General features: G+C 38.0%; 1 protein-coding gene across 2 annotated transcripts in view; it reads left to right on the top strand.

Moving 5' to 3' along the window:
- The window catches only part of cd109 (CD109 molecule), a 46,070-nt gene that overhangs the window by 17,938 nt on the left and 10,941 nt on the right, over positions 1-17,191 (top strand). For both annotated transcript variants that reach the window (XM_026923386.3, XM_026923385.3), the window contains exons 23-32: positions 2,019-2,195; positions 3,334-3,415; positions 3,999-4,227; positions 4,663-4,834; positions 7,463-7,653; positions 10,627-10,779; positions 10,861-10,926; positions 12,447-12,580; positions 15,162-15,318; positions 17,043-17,145. In XM_026923386.3, coding sequence (XP_026779187.3) covers positions 2,019-2,195; positions 3,334-3,415; positions 3,999-4,227; positions 4,663-4,834; positions 7,463-7,653; positions 10,627-10,779; positions 10,861-10,926; positions 12,447-12,580; positions 15,162-15,318; positions 17,043-17,145 — 1,464 coding nt within the window. The remainder of the gene's footprint in view (positions 1-2,018; positions 2,196-3,333; positions 3,416-3,998; positions 4,228-4,662; positions 4,835-7,462; positions 7,654-10,626; positions 10,780-10,860; positions 10,927-12,446; positions 12,581-15,161; positions 15,319-17,042; positions 17,146-17,191) is intronic.

The following is a 17,191-nucleotide window of genomic DNA, read 5'->3' as shown; positions in this document are numbered from 1 at the left end:
TCTTAAATGGGCCCTTGTTTTCAATTTTGTTTTGCATTTTATTTATTTTAATATTTCTTTGTTGCTTGCAGCTGAGCGCAAGATGAACAGAGCAGTAAAGTGGCTGCCAAAATGGGCTTTTTCTGTCTATAACATAGAAACCATCAACATGTTTCACCAAAACAATGTTGCCATGTTTTTATTAACTTTTAATCTTACCTAGGTTATCTTCCGGCAAACGTCACGTTAGCTAATTGGAGGCAGCTTAATAAATGCAGTGATAAAGTCAGTCCATCTAAAAAATTGCAAGTTAAGTGTGATTTCCCGTGTTAATTGAACGTCATGCTTGGATCATGTTGTTGGATAGCTATGTGCCATAGCGAAATAGACATAATCAATTCAATATGTGGTGAGATTCCGGCTGTTAAAATATCATTGATGCTCCTGCACTACAGTTGGAATGGACTCTTTAAATGTCATTTTCTTTCATTTTGGCTTCAAGAATATTGCTTGTGATTGAGTTGCATTTAAAAGAGAAACATTTTACCACTTCAGGAAAGTCTGTAGTTTTCAGAACTATACAGTATATAATAGACAGTAGTGGCTGTTATTTTTAAATAGTGGAAGCAAAGGTGTCTGTTGTTGAAATATATACAGTATCTATATATCTATGTGTTTTGTTTTCAGGTAGACAACAAGTAGTGTCTGCTATTCCGTGCTAAAAATCAGGTACCTAAGCTAACTAAATTTCACTGAAGAAGGTAGTGACAGCTAGCTAGGCCTATAAACAAATGAAGAAATGAATAACTATATTCTCACAAATGACGTATTAAAAGCTTCTTTCCAATGAGTGTTAATCTTTGCTCCCATTAAAACACAGTATACTTGAATCAATCATAAAATCCCAGTGAAACCGTACGATAGTGGAGTGTTGTCCACTGAAAACAGTTTGCGTTAGATGAACAAACGAAATTACAGTGATATATTTGATAAATAGCTAAAATATTGAATTTCACCAAGATTGATAAATAATATAGACACATTGGTAAACATTTTATTGCTGCATTTTAATGAAATGTTTGGAGAGGTGGTCCTTCACATGTAGTCTTAAAGTAATCACCTGTGGTAGTAGAAAATATCAAAATTTCACTATCTGAAGAGTAGCTGTGGTAGAGTGTAAAGTATAACCCAGCTTTAGAGATAATCAGAGACCTTGAAAGGCCCCCTGCCACCACTTTACACAGCACTGATGCTTTTAACCCCTTATAGTTCTGGCTTATTATTCTGTCATTCCCATAAAAGTGAATTGTTCAGTAAATACTATGAATTACTCAGTAACTAAAGTGGTATGTAGTAATGAGAGTGAGGAATGTAAGTCAGTTAACTCACATTATTTGTCTAATAAAAATGAGCTTTTGGTGGAAACGCTGACATACTCTGAGGCACAGAGAGCAGTAGGGTGTTTTTTGGCTCTGCTTCAGTCTAGTGGAGGTTTTTTTATGGGTAGCAGCTGTGTCAGGGTGTTTCTGGCCCTCGGCATGTGATGCTGTGAAATGTCTGGCCTTCTGTCACAGTACAACACTCACAATGTTCTGAACATTTCTGTGTTGCTGATTATAAATAGACAAACAGAAAGTTTTTTTTTGTTTTTTTTAACCTTCTTATAACTATGAACATGTTTTAGATATGTTTTAGATATTTTAGGTGTTGAGATTTGTTCTTTGTCAATTAATACCTACTTACTACATCTGTATTTCACTATGCACTTAAAAAAAGTTGGTTTGAGCATGGAAAGCTTAAGGAACCTCTGTGGGTGTGCTATTGAGAGCATTTTGTGACAGTCTGGTATATTAACCTGCACAAGATTGTCCAAAGTGATGGGATGTAGAATGATAGTAAATAATGGGATGGTGTGAAGAGTTACAGAGTTACAGTGGACTTTCTGAATCCTGCTACACAGAGGATGCACCACTAAACTTCTATTCTCTCTCTCTCTCTCTCTGTCTGTCTGTGTGTGTGTGTGTGTGTGTGTGTAAAAGGTGACATTTTGGGGCCATCCATTAGTGGTCTGGACTCTCTGATTCAGATGCCGTACGGCTGTGGTGAGCAGAACATGATCCACTTTGCACCGAATGTTTACGTACTGCAGTATCTGAGCAGGTCGGGTCACACGGATGAGGAAACGCGTGCTAAAGCACTGAGCTACATGACACAAGGTATTGTTCAGTATTGTCTTTATACACTGCCAGTATAAAGAATAAAATGGTACCGAAAGTGAGTGATGTAAGTCAAAGGATTTTGAACAGCCTATTATAGCAGGTATGTTTAAATATGCTTGAAAATGTGAAAATCCAAACCAAAGAAACAGGCATAATGAATTGGAGCAATGTTTATTATTAAAAGTTTAGTTTAATTGAAAAATGTTAGAAATGAGTATTTATTTGGAACAATCTAGATCTAATGTAATCAGAGGCAGAAAACCATCTATCTATCACTCTAATTAGGCACTTTAGGCACACCACTAATTTTGTTTTACGCCTAATGTTAGCATCGTAGCAGTCTTTTATCTGCAGTTTTAATGTCATTACCGTCCAATTGCGTCTGCCTGTAATGAAACACTCATTTATAGTTGCATTAATATCTGAGAGCTTTTCCTGTTCTGTATAAATAAGCTCAGTAGGCTAGCAGTCATCAGCATTTTTTCATTCTTTCAACCAGAAAAAGAAAAAAAAAAAAACACTGCTTGGTGTTGACTTTTGCAAAACTAAAAAAAAAAAATTATCTGCCATTTATATTTAAAGAATCACCTCAAATAATTTTGAACCCAACCACCTGCTACACCATACACATCGGCTTTTGCAGATTAGTAGGCAGATTAGTTAGCATCCACAGATAATAGATGGCCTTTTCAGAATCAGAAGCATGCGTGTGTGGAAAAAGTGACAAAACTGGTAAAATAAGCTGATTATGTCATTATATAACTCTTCTGCTAGCACAGTGCATGCAGTTAGACCCCTTTTGTGTCAGCAACATTACGCTACTTGGTTATAATCTGACTGAAGAATCTGTCGAGAATTTTATTTAGGAATCGGATTGACATTAGTTAAAATGTTATCCACTTATTATTATGAACTACCACTAAAAGACTGGGAGCGCTTTCAAAAGGCGTAACTCTAGAAGACCGTCATGGCTTGGCACTCTGTCAGTGGTTAAATGATCCTAAGCGGTGGTTTAGCCTGCAGTGGCTGGACATACAACATGCAAATCTGTTTACACAGGAGCTATTATGTTATGAATAGGCTATGAGTATGAGTTTTCTGACAGTGAATGGGTTTTTTGTCTGTCTATAAATAGGCTATGAGCGTGAGTTGTCGTATCAGAGGATGGACGGCTCTTTCAGTGCTTTTGGAGACAGTGACCCTTCTGGCAGTACGTGGTGAGAAGCCATTCATTTATCTCACTAAATACAGACCCTAAATACACTTGGGTCTGAAAACTGTAGTCCAGAGAATGGAAGTGTTCATTTATTTAGTTTAATATGACTTTAATACAATTTTTTATTAAAACAAAATCCTTTTCTTCTTATTTAACATAAAAAAAACCCAAAATATAAAGTCAAAACACACTCTACTTACTACATAGTCCACTAGAGTTTTGTCATTTTATAATAATACTGTACATCTGAAAAGATGGTGGCACAACAGACGGTGGAGCATGGGTTACTGTTTAAACGATCTGGACTAGAATGCGTGCGGAACACTCATAATGGACTTTGCTTTGAGTAGGGAATAAGGAGTAGATTGAAATTACAGACACAGGGACACAGAAGTATGCTAACATTGGTGTTAGTCCTTAAACAATGACAACTATTAGCATTGTATTTGTAAGAGATGTTCAGCTACATTTTTATTTTCATATCAATTTTGCAAACACAAACAGTCTTAATTTTTTGATAATATGCAATTCTCAAATGAATCAAATATTCTACATGCTTTTATTTTCCTTTCTTCTACTACTAGGTTATCAGCGTTTGTGCTGAGGTGTTTCCTCCAGGCTCAACAGTTCATCTTCATCGACACAGCGATCCTGCTCAGGACGACGAACTGGCTGCGGGCCCAGCAGAGGGCTGACGGATCCTTCGCAGAGCCTGGACGGGTTATACACACTGAGCTGCAAGGAGGACTGGACGGCCCAGTGTCCCTCACTGCTTATGTCCTTATGGCTCTTCTCGAGGACGTGAAATACAAGGTAAGTACACTGGGTTGGGTTAGAGCCTTCTAGACAAAGTGGAAAATTGTCACTGTAGCAGCTAAGTCTATGCTTATTTTTTCTAGTTTTTGATACTTTATAATGTAATAACACTGTTTAACTTCAATTAAATGGGATTAATCCAAACCTCAATAACTGAAAAACCAAGTATGCTCACAAATAAAGCCAACTTGGTTAGTGGAAAGTTCAAGAACAAAAGCTCTCCAGCTCTAATAAATAGTCAAGATATGTATTATTGTACACATTTAAATAATGGGTCTCGTTGGATTATAGTCTAATTTTATAGTTAAAGGGGTCCCTGGATGCAAAAAAAACTCTAATATAGACAATATTTCAAGCTCTGCCTAAATAAAGATCTGCAACACATTATAGAGGAAAATATTCCATTAATCATGATGTGTTTTTATTTCTTAGCATATGTATGACAGTGAGGTATCTGCTGCCATGAGCTATCTGACCTCCAAACTGAACCAAGGTATCTCCAGTAACTACAGCCTGTGTCTGGTGACTTACACACTGACTCTGGCCAAAAGTCCATCAGCTGCCATCGCTCTGACTAAGCTGATGAGCAGAGCCCAGATGCATGGTGGGTAAAAACCTAAACACACACAAAAAAAACAGATATATACTGCTGAGGTCAATTAAAATTCAGCACAGAGAAAAATCACACAAACATACACTCTAGTTTCTTTATTTGGTTTATTATTTATTAGGAAGAGGTGCCAACATCTACAGTTTAATAGCTGCTGGAAAAAACAGCGAGAAAGACAGAAAAAAAAGCAGTCTTAATTGTGTGTGACTAGATAAAGCGATATTCTATAGTCAACTACACATGATGTAAGACTGCACTGGAAAAGTACATTTTTTTCTTTTCTTTTTAAAACTTTGATATAACTTTGTATATGAAGTGTGCTGAACTCTGTTTGGCTTTGAATATGGAAAAGATGATTATTCAACTACTTTTTTTTTTTAAGTTAAAATCAGTAGGCCAGCCTGGTCATGTGATGCATCTCTCAAGTCAGGTCCAGTTTCCAGACTGATATAATAAGAATGAAGAGATTTAAAGGGGAACAAAAAAATTGGTGGATTTGATGGACTTTATTTTACTCATCAGATTTGTTACTTCTAAGCTTAGCAGACTGAATTAGGAGAAGACTCAGGGCTGAGAGATTTTGTGCTTCCATTTCTGCCTCGGCTTGCTGTAGTTTTCTGTAGACCGTTTTTTTTCTCCATATCTCACTTTTATTTTGCAGTACATTGAAACTGAACTGCATTACAATGTAATTCCATCCTCAGACAGCCACTGTAAAAGTTAAAACAGACTGTATTTAATAGACATCTTACGAGCCACTTCCTCTTTCACCATACAAGCCTCCTCCTCCACCTTACGAACCTCCTCCTCCACCACCTTATGAGCCGCCTCCTCCACCACCTTATGAGCCGCCTCCTCCACCTTACAACCCTCCTCCTCCACCTTACAACCCTCCTCTAAATTAGAAACCTCCTCCTCCACTACGTTACGACAATCCTCTAACTTACAACCCTCCTCTAACTTAGAAACCTCCTCCTCCACCACGTTACGACCCTCCTCTAACTTATAAGCCTCCTCGTCCTCCACCTTACAACCCTCCTCTAACTTAGAAACCTCCTCCTCCACCACGTTACGACCCTCCTCTAACTTATAAGCCTCCTCCTCCTCCACCTTACAACCCTCCTCTAACTTATAAGCCTCCTCCTCCTCCACCTTACAACCCTCCTCTAACTTATAAGCCTCCTCCTCCTCCACCTTACAACCCTCCTCTAACTTAGAAACCTCCTCCTCCACCACCTTACGACCCTCCTCTAACTTAGAAACCTCCTCCTCCACCACCTTACGACCCTCCTCTAACTTACAAGCCTTTTCCTCCACCACAATATGAGCCTCCTCTTTCTCTAGTTCATGCTTTAACTTAGCTTCACCCCTACTGGATTTTGTCTTATTAACTTGAAGAGACAGAAAAAAGAGAGGCTGGTGAGGGAATGAGTGTCAATTTGTCAAATTTGTCAAGAGGAATAAAACACTTCAGAATGTGCACTTATGTGCTCACTCATCAAACCACTCCATTGTTCTTTACTTTCCTATAACAGCAAGATGCCAAGTGTTTTATTCGTTCCTTTTTTAGTGAAGTTTTGTTGGCAAACATGCAGGTGTCCGTGTTTTTGAGTGGCTGCGTGAGAAACTTCCACCATGAATGTTATGATTATGTGGAAGGAACTTACATGTGGAAAATGACTACAGAAACAACAAAATATGAGTAAATAATGGGTAAAGAAAAAGAAATGGATCTCTCCTGTAGGCAGCCAAAAATGGCTTTATAGGGAAGTAAAACATTGTTTTTCAATGTCATCATTATTTTTAAGAGAATGTCATGTGAAGAGTTTTCCCAGGCACAATTTTTTTTTTTACATGCACACTTTCTTTGTTCCTATTCTAGGGAAAAAAGATGAGAGATTTTATTTCACATTAATCAAGTCAAAACGTCTTACCTTGACAGAAAGCAATGTCAGTTTTTTAAAAGCAGGAAATTTGAATAAAAACAAAAGCATGAGCCAAAAGATTACTAATGTAAAACAGGGGAAAGGGCAGGGCTTCCAGGGTGTCAGTTAATATGGGAGAAGACACAAATGTCAATCATTCCAGATTTAAATGGCTCATCTGTCATCTGTTGGGGGAAAAAGAAGATGTAAAAGAAGAAGTATTTTTGAGTGATAACTCTTCGAATCCTACACTGATGTTAAAATGCGGAAGCCCGATATGAAATGCATGCAGGGTGGCAGGGTTGAAATTTTTCAAAATTCTAACCCTTTCTGTTTATTTCCAGTTTTTAAATTAAAAAAAACTCCTCAGATTTTCAGCTTGGTCTCAGGCTTTGGACTGCACTGTATACTGACTGCACTGTAGTATGAAAGGTTAATATTCAATAGTTAATGCATTATGCATATAGCTTTGTAAAGTGATGGATTGCATTTTCCAGGTCAACAAAAAAATAGCTTTTGAGTGTTGTTACTGAAATGAAAATCGTATGCTGGTTGGCTTTCTTTACCCAGCTGTCTCGCTGTGTTTTTTAATACGCTGGGTTATAAAAGTGGCAGATGCAGTGCAGGTGTTCAGGGCAACGTATTCAACAAAACTGATACAAGACACCTGGGTTCTGTTTATCAACTCTTTGTTTAGATGGCGTGCCCATGTGGAGCACTGGTGGAAGCGGCGTGTCGGAATCGTGGCAACCGCGCTCAGCTGATATTGAGATGGCGTCCTACGCTCTGCTCTCTCTGTACATGCTGGGCAGTGTGGAGCAAGCCCTCAGCCTCATGAAGTGGCTCAGCCAGCAGAGGAACCACCTCGGAGGATACGGCTCCACACAGGCAATCACACACACACACACATACACACACACTATATTCAGTATCTGTTTTAGATTCCAAACAATAACTTGGTGTTCGATGATACATCAGTTAATAGTCTCGCCTTAACATCAGTGAAGGGGGCGTGGCCTATGCAGCTATCAGTTATAGTTAAGGAGGTGTGGGCTCTGTGTCCATCAGTCTCAGTGATGAAGGTGTGGCCTCTGTATCTGTCAGTCTCAGTGATGAAGGTGTGGCCTCTGTATCTGTCAGTCTCAATAAAGAAAACATGGCCTTTGTTCCTGTCAGTCTCAGTGAAGAAGACAAGGCCTTTCTTTCTTTCTTTCCTTTCTGTCTGTCAAACTCGGTGAAGGAGGCGTGGCCTCCATGTCTGTCAGTCACAATGAAGAAGACATGACCACTGTATCAGTCTCAGTGAAGAAGACAGGGCTTCTGTGTCTGTCAATCTCGATAAAGGAGGCGTTGCCTCTGTGTCTGTCAATCTTTGTGAAGAAGACATGGCCACTGTATCAGTCTCAGTGAAGAAGACATAGCCTCTGTGTCTGTCAATCTCGGTGAAGGAGGCGTGGCCTCTGTGTCTGTCAATCTTAGTGAAGAAGATGTGGCCTCTGTGTCTGTCAATCTTAGTGAAGAAGATGTGGCCTCTGTATCTGTCAATCTCAGTGGAGGCGTGGCCTCTGTGATGAAGGAAGCATAGTGAAAAGACTGGTTAGGTTCAGCCTCACATGGAATATGGAGCATCCGATATCTTTTGTACACATTTCTGTCCACAACCTTCAGAATGTTTAAGGATGCAATCTGATTGGCTGTCTGCATTTGCAGGTGCTAGTTTTCAGCAAAAAACAAACTTTTGATCATTGAGACATACTGACCTTTTCAAATTATGATTCACTGCAGTAAAAATGTTTCCAAAATAGGATCTTTAAAAGGTATTAAAGAGTTTTGTGTGAAGCACTAAGTGGTGAGTAAATGAGATAATCGTGTGTGTTTGCTGTAGGCGGTTCTGGGCTGCATTTATTTATGAAACATACGAGATCCTTGTGAAAATAATGGCTTGTGAAACTAATCTTTGGCATACTATACATTAGCTTAAACAAGTGAATTCATTGTAAACTTTAAGATTGATGATTTGTTTAAGTAAGTGCATTGGACATTATAGGAGTAATAGAGGAGCTGGTGTCTAGTATAGACAGCTGCAAATACAAAAAAGTCTACTTAAAATAAAAACATAAAGTATTCCATCCTGTGGTTCTGCAAATTGCTATCTTTCAGTTATATAGCTTTAAATAACAGTCTTGCTATTAAAATTCTGATTAAAAAGTTAGATTTAACCCTCTCCATGGTTCCTCAGCAACTAAAATCCAGGAGACGGCAACCTGGAACATTTCAGGAGCAAAAGGCCAGCTGATATGCATCTTATCATAGAGAGTATGTGGCTTGCTCCTATCTTCTGATGGTCCTCAGTGTCTGTTTTCTATCTGTGTGTAAATAGCTGGCAGGTCATAAAGCGTTATAAACCCTGGAGCTGTTTGTGGTCACCTGCTACACAAACGATGCCAAGTCAAGCCATATAAAACTTCAACCTCATCACAAATGTCCCACAAATACAAGACAAACTAAGGACCCAATTGCTAATGAAAGAAACTAACCCATATTTTATAAGAATAATTTCACTATATGTACAGATATTTAGTTTTAATTGGCATATTTATGGGTCTAGATTCTGTTCTAATCTGTTTTATTCAATTCACTCACTACATCTTTCATTAAATGCTGTTTTATTATGATTCTAACCTGAATTTAAAGGAGTTACAACATCTGTTAGTGATTTTATGAACAAAGTTGTAAGAAAAATGGTGACAGCTGAATTGCTAGCCTTAAGTTTAACTGTTTCTTGGTTTCTTGTGCGTTGTACTATTCATTATGAATTGGTATGCAGTTAGTATGAATTGGATTCATTTTTTATTCAGTTTGTATCAATTCATATGTTATTGGCATGATTTTTAAATAATGAAGCAAAAGCCGAAGAAATACAGAATCATTCATTAAGTCATATTCACATCAGGGTTGCAGTGGATCAGGAGTCTATCCGAGGATAGACTTCTCCATCAAAATCAGATTTTTTTCCATGACTCCAAAAATAAATAACAAAACCATGTGTAAATCAAGCGTTCACCCTTTCATCCAGAGATTGTGAGTTTGAATCCTGATGATGCCACAGCCGTCACTGGTGGGGAGCCCAAGAGAGCTGAATTGGCCATGCTCTCAGGGAGAGAAGGATGGCATACTCTCTCCCCTATCAATCACAGCAACACTAGCCAATCATGGGTGACAGTGAGCTCATGCATGCAAAAGGGGGTGGATAGCGCTTTCCTCCGAGTGTGTTACACCGTCTCTATGAGCAGCAGTTATAAGATGCAGTCGGCTGGATTGACGTGCCTCTGAGGAAGCACGTGATAGCCTTTGCCCTTCGTGGTTGATAGCTGTTTTGCGATAGTGGAGAGCTGCCTAATGGGTGGGAATTGACTAAAATAGGGAGAAATTCAGGGGAAACAAATCATGCCAAAACTTGTACAGTGTTAGCCAGGTTTTAGCACTGACCTCTAATGCAACTATAATGGGCTCCAGAAACATCAGTGTTGTTTCACATCTGATCTGTCAGAACAAAAAAGACTGTTGAAGAGTTGAGAGTGGGCCATTCCTGTGAAATCTTTTTGTAAACACATCACTCAGGCCTCCTTTGAATGAAGCAATATATATCTAAAATACATATTAACAGTCAGCATTATGAACTCACCATATAGATGAATTTGGTAGGTATTTAACATTAATAATAGCTTGCCTATAACTATGCACTTTACAAATCTGTAAACACAAAATGCACATTCATGGGAAGTGTACCAAATAAACTGTATAATGAGAGATCAGATCATTGCTATGACTGTTGGCCTGTATGTTCTTCTATGTGTTCAGGACACGGTGATCGCGCTGCAGGCTCTATCGGCCTTTGCCTTGCTGAGCAGCACAGAGCAGATCAACCTCAACATCACAGTGTCGACGCAGACGGCCACAGTGGCTACGTTCAGCATAGACCGAACTAACTACCTGCTCTACCAGAGCCAAGAGGTTACCATCTGTACACGAAAGCCTTCACTCTGTAGACACTCTGTGTTGATGTGGTGAGTTACTGTGATTTTATTTCAACAGATTGAAGCTGAAAAGCATCTTCAGTTCCAAGTGACAGCTGTAGGAAGAGGATTTGCGCTGTTCCAGGTTCAGTGTCTCCTTTAAGTTTCTTTAAAAAAAAGTCAAGTCTGATGTAATTTGCATAAATATTAGGGACTCTACAGAAAGTATACAATAAGTCTGCTTACAGAAAAAATCATTATATTTGTTGTTTCATTGTATCAATACATAATGCCTCGGGTGTGCTGTTATTGGAAAATAATCAACATCAAGGCACTGCGATATGTAAAGGACACATTATACATTTAATGGTGTGGAATGTCTATGAAACAAGAGTTCCTGTTATCAATTATGTTTTGGCAGCTATAAACAGTTGGTCCATCACCAGCCTTTCTTTTGCTTTCTTGATATGAATAAAACAGAAAATGGTACAGAGAAACCAGAAAGCACAAGGTCCTCCATCCTGAAGAGTTTTCCAGTAGCAGAAAAGTAAAATAAAAGCTTTACCTCTTGACTGTTACAAAACACTGACCATAGAGACTCCTTCCAAAATGCTAAATAAATGTTTCCTTACAGAAAACTTCACTATATCAATAATTACACAACATTTCGTATCTGTTTATATGGTACATCCACCATACAAGCCCTTTCTTAACGTGGTACTCAAGAAATGGTAATATATTAGAATGAATATAAATATGTGATTTGCCTAGAAGCCAAAAAAAATTGTCCAAGCTGCTGTTATAGAAATTTAATCTCAACTTCTGACTGATCAGATCTGAGAATTTAACAACCCTGTGGAATAAATTGATTATCTTATCTTATCTTATCTTATCTGTTATACTCAACTGTTAGAAAACTGATAACTTTTTTACATAACTAGTCAAAAGTTTGGACACACTTGATTAAATAAAAAAAATTATTTGATGTTTGCTAATCCCAAATTCAAGGTATGTCGTGACCGTTTCAGACTGTTTTCCATATTAGTTCCTTGAAGTTATGAAAGGTTTTGATCCTGTTTTGCTGCCATAGTTTCTGCCAGTCTTAACAGGTCAAAGTCACACATGTTCCCATAATGCAATAGCTCATGCATCTTCTATGGAGAACTCGAGTGTGTTTGACGCTGGAATTTCAGCTGTGTCTTTAAGGCAGAATGACTTCATGCTCTGGCAGTTGGAGATCTCCTCTCAAAGCCTGGGAGAATCCAGTTTACAAGGTGTTACACCTGAAAGTACTAGAAGCGAGCGATAAACTGTAAGAAGGTGTTCACTGGAACTGTGACAGTAAAAAAAAAAGAGTGTAACTAGAAAAATCTTCCAATGCTGTTGGTGTGCAGAATCTCACTCACACCCATGAGCTATTATAGATACCCATGACGTCAGTTCAGTCCCTTCAGTGACATAATAGCAACATCTTGAGTCCCTTTACTAGCTTTCGGGGAAAAAGTCCAAACACTTGGAAGCATTGAGGCTAGAATTCCAGGGGAAAAGGAAGAAATGGTTTATATCACATCTTCAGCTTGCTGCAAGGTAAAGTTCAGAGATTTCTGGATTTCAAGGCAATTATTTATGTTAATTTGTTTGTTCTTTCCATCACTGACTCTACAGCTTACAACATTCTACAATGTAGAGACTCAAGAGCTGTCACGCAGACGTCGTGCTCACACCTGTGAGGCCTTTGACTTGTACATACATGTTATGGACAAAGACATGTACAATGTCAACGTTTATATATGTTTCCGGTAAGAGACTTCAACAAATACCTGAATATTGTCTTTCAAAAACGTGCAAAGTTCTACAAACTTACTGGGTTCTATCAGAATGACTTGCAGTACTTACAGTGCAAAACTCTTATAATAAATGAAATTAAATGTTAAAGAGAAAATTTTGTATCATAGTAACTAATAGACCAGTATTCAGATCTTGATTACTTTGTGTGCTCAGAACAAACTACCAGCTGATTTCTTCATAAAACTGCACAGTGTATCTAAGCAAACACCAAATATTGATTTGATTCAGATTTTACTCTTCACTGCTCTTTATAATACATTTTTTACTCTAAACAGAGGTGCCAACATCTACAGTTTAGCTGCAGCATTTCCAATTTTGTACCCCTTTGCTATGGTAATATGGGAGACACTTGAAAACTAGGTTGTTCTTCTTTTCTTAGATAAAGCAGTGGTCAGATACAGAACAACTACAGTTCGCCCAGCGGAAAAACCAAGAAAGAAAGGGAGAGGATGCGGGATGTGAAAAACGCATTTACGGTTTTCACTTTGCACAGACTTTATGTAGATGAACTTTGACCTTTGAAATCACTGTGAGATTGTGGGCTCTTTTATCTGTTAAAAACAAACAAACAAACAAACAAACAAAAAAAAACATTAATTAGCAGGCTTTTGTCTCACTCGTTGTTTTCTTACAATTTCTTGGTGCATATCTAGGTAACAAAATAGCCATCTTGTCCAACTACAAATGCAAGGGCTTTCTGTGGTAAAATTCTGTTTTTATCTCTGTGCCTGCTAGCAATGTTGCCACTTCTGTATAAAGAAACCTTTCCTTTTAGATTGTAAGATCTAAAGTGTCTCTTAGGTGGAGAAAGGTGCTTTTAAGTGCTTTTCAAAGCCTTCTATTAAACTGGCCCGTGAATGAATTTGTATAGTGCTGTGCATCAAAGACCATCAGGTTCAGCACTCTCACCCTTGCACAGTAATGAATTAGTTCATATAAAAAGTGGTATGATTTGTGATACAGGATTAACCGGCATTTTGGAATACTGGCACACTGTGGTTTCTGTAAATGTTTATTTTCTTCATCTTCATTCTTTATCAAGTGTGATAAAATTACGACTCCAAAGGATTGTGTTATGAAAAAAATCCTTAAATTGCCACCTAGGTCACCTTATAGATAAAGTGGCTTTCAGAGAACTCTTTTAGTATCAGCAGGACCCATGCCTTAGCAATTCCAGAGAAACCAATCTCTAAAATTGCTATAAGTATGCTATAATTTATAATAGAAAGAAAGAAATAGAAATGTTTAAAAGATTTATTTAGAAACATGTTTTCTTCTCAGATCGCACAGATGGCCTCAGGATCCTTGTGTGATATATAAACATGTAAAGCTAAAAGAGTAACTATAGAGCAGGGTTTCCCAAACTCTTTGGGCAAACAAGCCCTAATGCAACCCCAAGCCTTGACCACCTAGATTTTTTTACTTCCAGATTTGTAATTTAGCAGTACTGTACTGTAATTTAGCAGTACTTGTCCAATCAGATTAGTGAATCAGAACTAACTGTTGCGTAAAGGAAAATAAGCCACACCGGGGTGGTGTGATATGGCCCGACCCGAAGCAGAGAGGTCTGGTTTATACTTGATGCATGACTCTGCATGTGCATGTAGAAGCAGCGTCTTCAGGAGCGTCATTGTGCACATGTTCACCTGCTTAGTTTCTTCTGTACATCTGGAAGATTGAAAGCGACATTCACTAGATGGCACGTCAGAGCCAAAACATCCCCGTCTGTCAGGTTTCTCAGTGGACCTGTAAAACGTTTAGCAATTTCATGTACAGCGACTTTAAAACTAACCACCATCACCTTAACTGTTGTCATGAGCTGTGTCTCAAATCCAAAACTCTGACCTTACATTCAAACGTTTTTACTAATCTAGAAAATCCAGAAAACTGGTACACATAACAAACCTTAGTATAGGTTTTAGGACTACTTGAGAGTTTTTTTTAAATTCAAACACTAACTATAAATGGTCTAGAATAGTATATACCTATGTAATTTCAGACACAATGCTCATTTGTTTAGCAGATAGATGGACGGGGAAATGTATCTGTATCTATTGATGATTTCCTATTTAGAAGAGTGTGTCGCGATAGTGAAAAAAATGAAAATAGTATGTACACTTGTCATTTAAAATAGTAGCACACCAAAATCCATCTTCATAGTTAAAGCAATATTTCTATTAATTAATTTGTAAATTAAAAAAAAAAAGAGGAGATTTTCTCACGAGCCCATTTGTAAATGAAGCGACCCACCGTGGGGTCACAACCCCTAGTTTGGGAACCCCTGTTATAGAGTTAAAATTAGCATAGGTGTGGTTTAATCTACAACTTTCACAAAATTAGTCTAACAAATAGTTTTTAACAACTGTTTTCTCTCTGTTAGCATTTAAATGCTGCTACATTTTAAAATGAAACATGTGAGTTCCAGCTGGATTATTTTCCTTGTAAGACTGTAAGACTGTTTAAGGCCAAAAATCACTTTGCATTTTAAATTGTTTAAGTGCTTTTCAAAGATCATTTCTTCATTATTTTCAGGTTGTGTGAGAACCAGGAGCTGAATCAGACAGGAATGGCAATTCTGGATGTTGGCCTACTCACTGGCTTCAGTTTGGCTCAAAGTGGCGTCCCAATAAACGAGCAGGTTAGAAGAGTGGAGACGTCCCCAGGAAAAGTCATCCTGTACTTAGACTCGGTGAGCTACGGATGGCATTTTGTTCTCATTTTCAGGTAGTTTATAACTGCCTGAAGAATTGATAACTGACCTCCATCTGAAGACTCCATCTGAAGACTCCAGACAATGATATAGATTAATGCTAGATTGAAAGAGAGTTTTATTTCCAGTTAAATGCCAGGTTCATCTTTTACTTCACATCTACAGAGAAGAACTAAGGTTTGTTGAAGTTTTTTGGGTTTTGGTTGGTTTCTGTTCAACTGTTTATAGGGCCTCTTATGTTATTTATATCAGAGTATTTTCTAAAAAGTTTCAGTTCATTTATCTAGATTGTTATATGTAACCAATGAAGCATGACAGGGCATGTTTTTATAGGAGAATAATCACAGTCAGGTTGGTGTGGTGCAGCCTGATGTGCAGTAGAATTACTCTTACCACCCTAAAGTTGATTATTTTCCTATCACAGCATGTCCTGAAGTGTTTTATTCCTCTTATACAACAGCAATTTGCTGACAATTACAATTTTTAATTCATTAAAGAATGACACATTGTACTTTTTATCCATTTATAGTTACATTTATCACTGTGGTACTTCCTTAGCAGCTATAAACTGACATTCTCTTATCAGTGCCTCTTTTTTCTATCTTTTCAAGTTAATAAGACAAAAAAAACCACAGTTTGTCATGCTTTTCTATCCTGAAGAATTTCTTGTGGCAGAGTGCTGACACTGGAGACTCATTCCATAATTTTTAATAAATGTCTCCTTACAGAAAAGATCACCAAATCACCAAACAAATAGATGTTATTCTTTGATAAATAACAACACATTTTAAAATCCGTTTATTACTAGGCTTAGATTATATACATAGATTGTCTACCATAAAAATCTCAGTAAATTACTACAGTTACTATACTGTAGACACAATAACATATTAGAACAAGTGCATTACACTATATGGCCAATAGTTTCTGGACACCTGACCAACAACACCCATATGGGCTTGTTGAACATCCCATTCCAGATTTGCTGTTAATAATAACTTCCACTCTTCTGGGAAGGCTTTCCACTAGATTTTGGAATGTGGCTATGGGGATTTGTCCATTCAGCCACAAGAGCATTAGTGAGGTCAGGCACTGATGTTGGGTGAGAAGGCAGGGGAGAAGGGGTGCAGTCACCATTCCATTTCCAGTGGGGTTGAGGTCAGAGTTCTGTGCAGGCCACTCAAGTTCTTCCACTCCAACCTTGCAAACCATGTCTTCATGGAGTTCACTTTGTGCAAAACCATTGTCATGCTGGGAAAGTTTGGGTCTCTTAGTTCCGGTGAAGTGAAATTGTAAAGCTGCAACATATAAAAACATCCTATACAATTGTGTGCTTCCAACTTTATATCAATAGTTTGAGGAAGAACTACATATGGCTGTTATGGTCAGGTGTCCACATACTTTTGGCCATATAGTGCAGATAAACCTCTGGTTTGAATTACAGATTGCACACCTCTCAGTGCTGCTGTTATAGAAAAATAATCAACACCTCATGTGCAATCACATGTGATAATTTAACTCGAGGTAACTCGAGATGGATTTTACACACTTTTCTTTGAAAAAAAAAACAAAACAACAACACTAAATAGTGTTAGAACGGAAAAGCCGTAACACCTCAACAAATAAATAAACCTAAAAAAATTTCCCTTTCATGTTCACTGTGTACAGCAGAATCAAGCTCCTTCCTCTGTCCTTCTCCTCAGGTAACCAAAGCTGAAACCTGTGTTGAGATCCCAGCTACACTGGAGTTTAAAGTAACTGATGTTCATGATGCAGTGGTCACTATTTATGACTACTATGAGCCAAGTAAGCTCTTCAGACTCTTCTTCTTTCCATTTAGAACAGCACTCGC

Source organism: Pangasianodon hypophthalmus, chromosome 19 (genome assembly GCF_027358585.1).
Source record: "Pangasianodon hypophthalmus isolate fPanHyp1 chromosome 19, fPanHyp1.pri, whole genome shotgun sequence".
Taxonomy (NCBI): domain Eukaryota; kingdom Metazoa; phylum Chordata; class Actinopteri; order Siluriformes; family Pangasiidae; genus Pangasianodon; species Pangasianodon hypophthalmus.
Note: the sequence above shows the minus strand (reverse complement) of the source record. Positions and strands in the feature narration are given on the sequence as shown.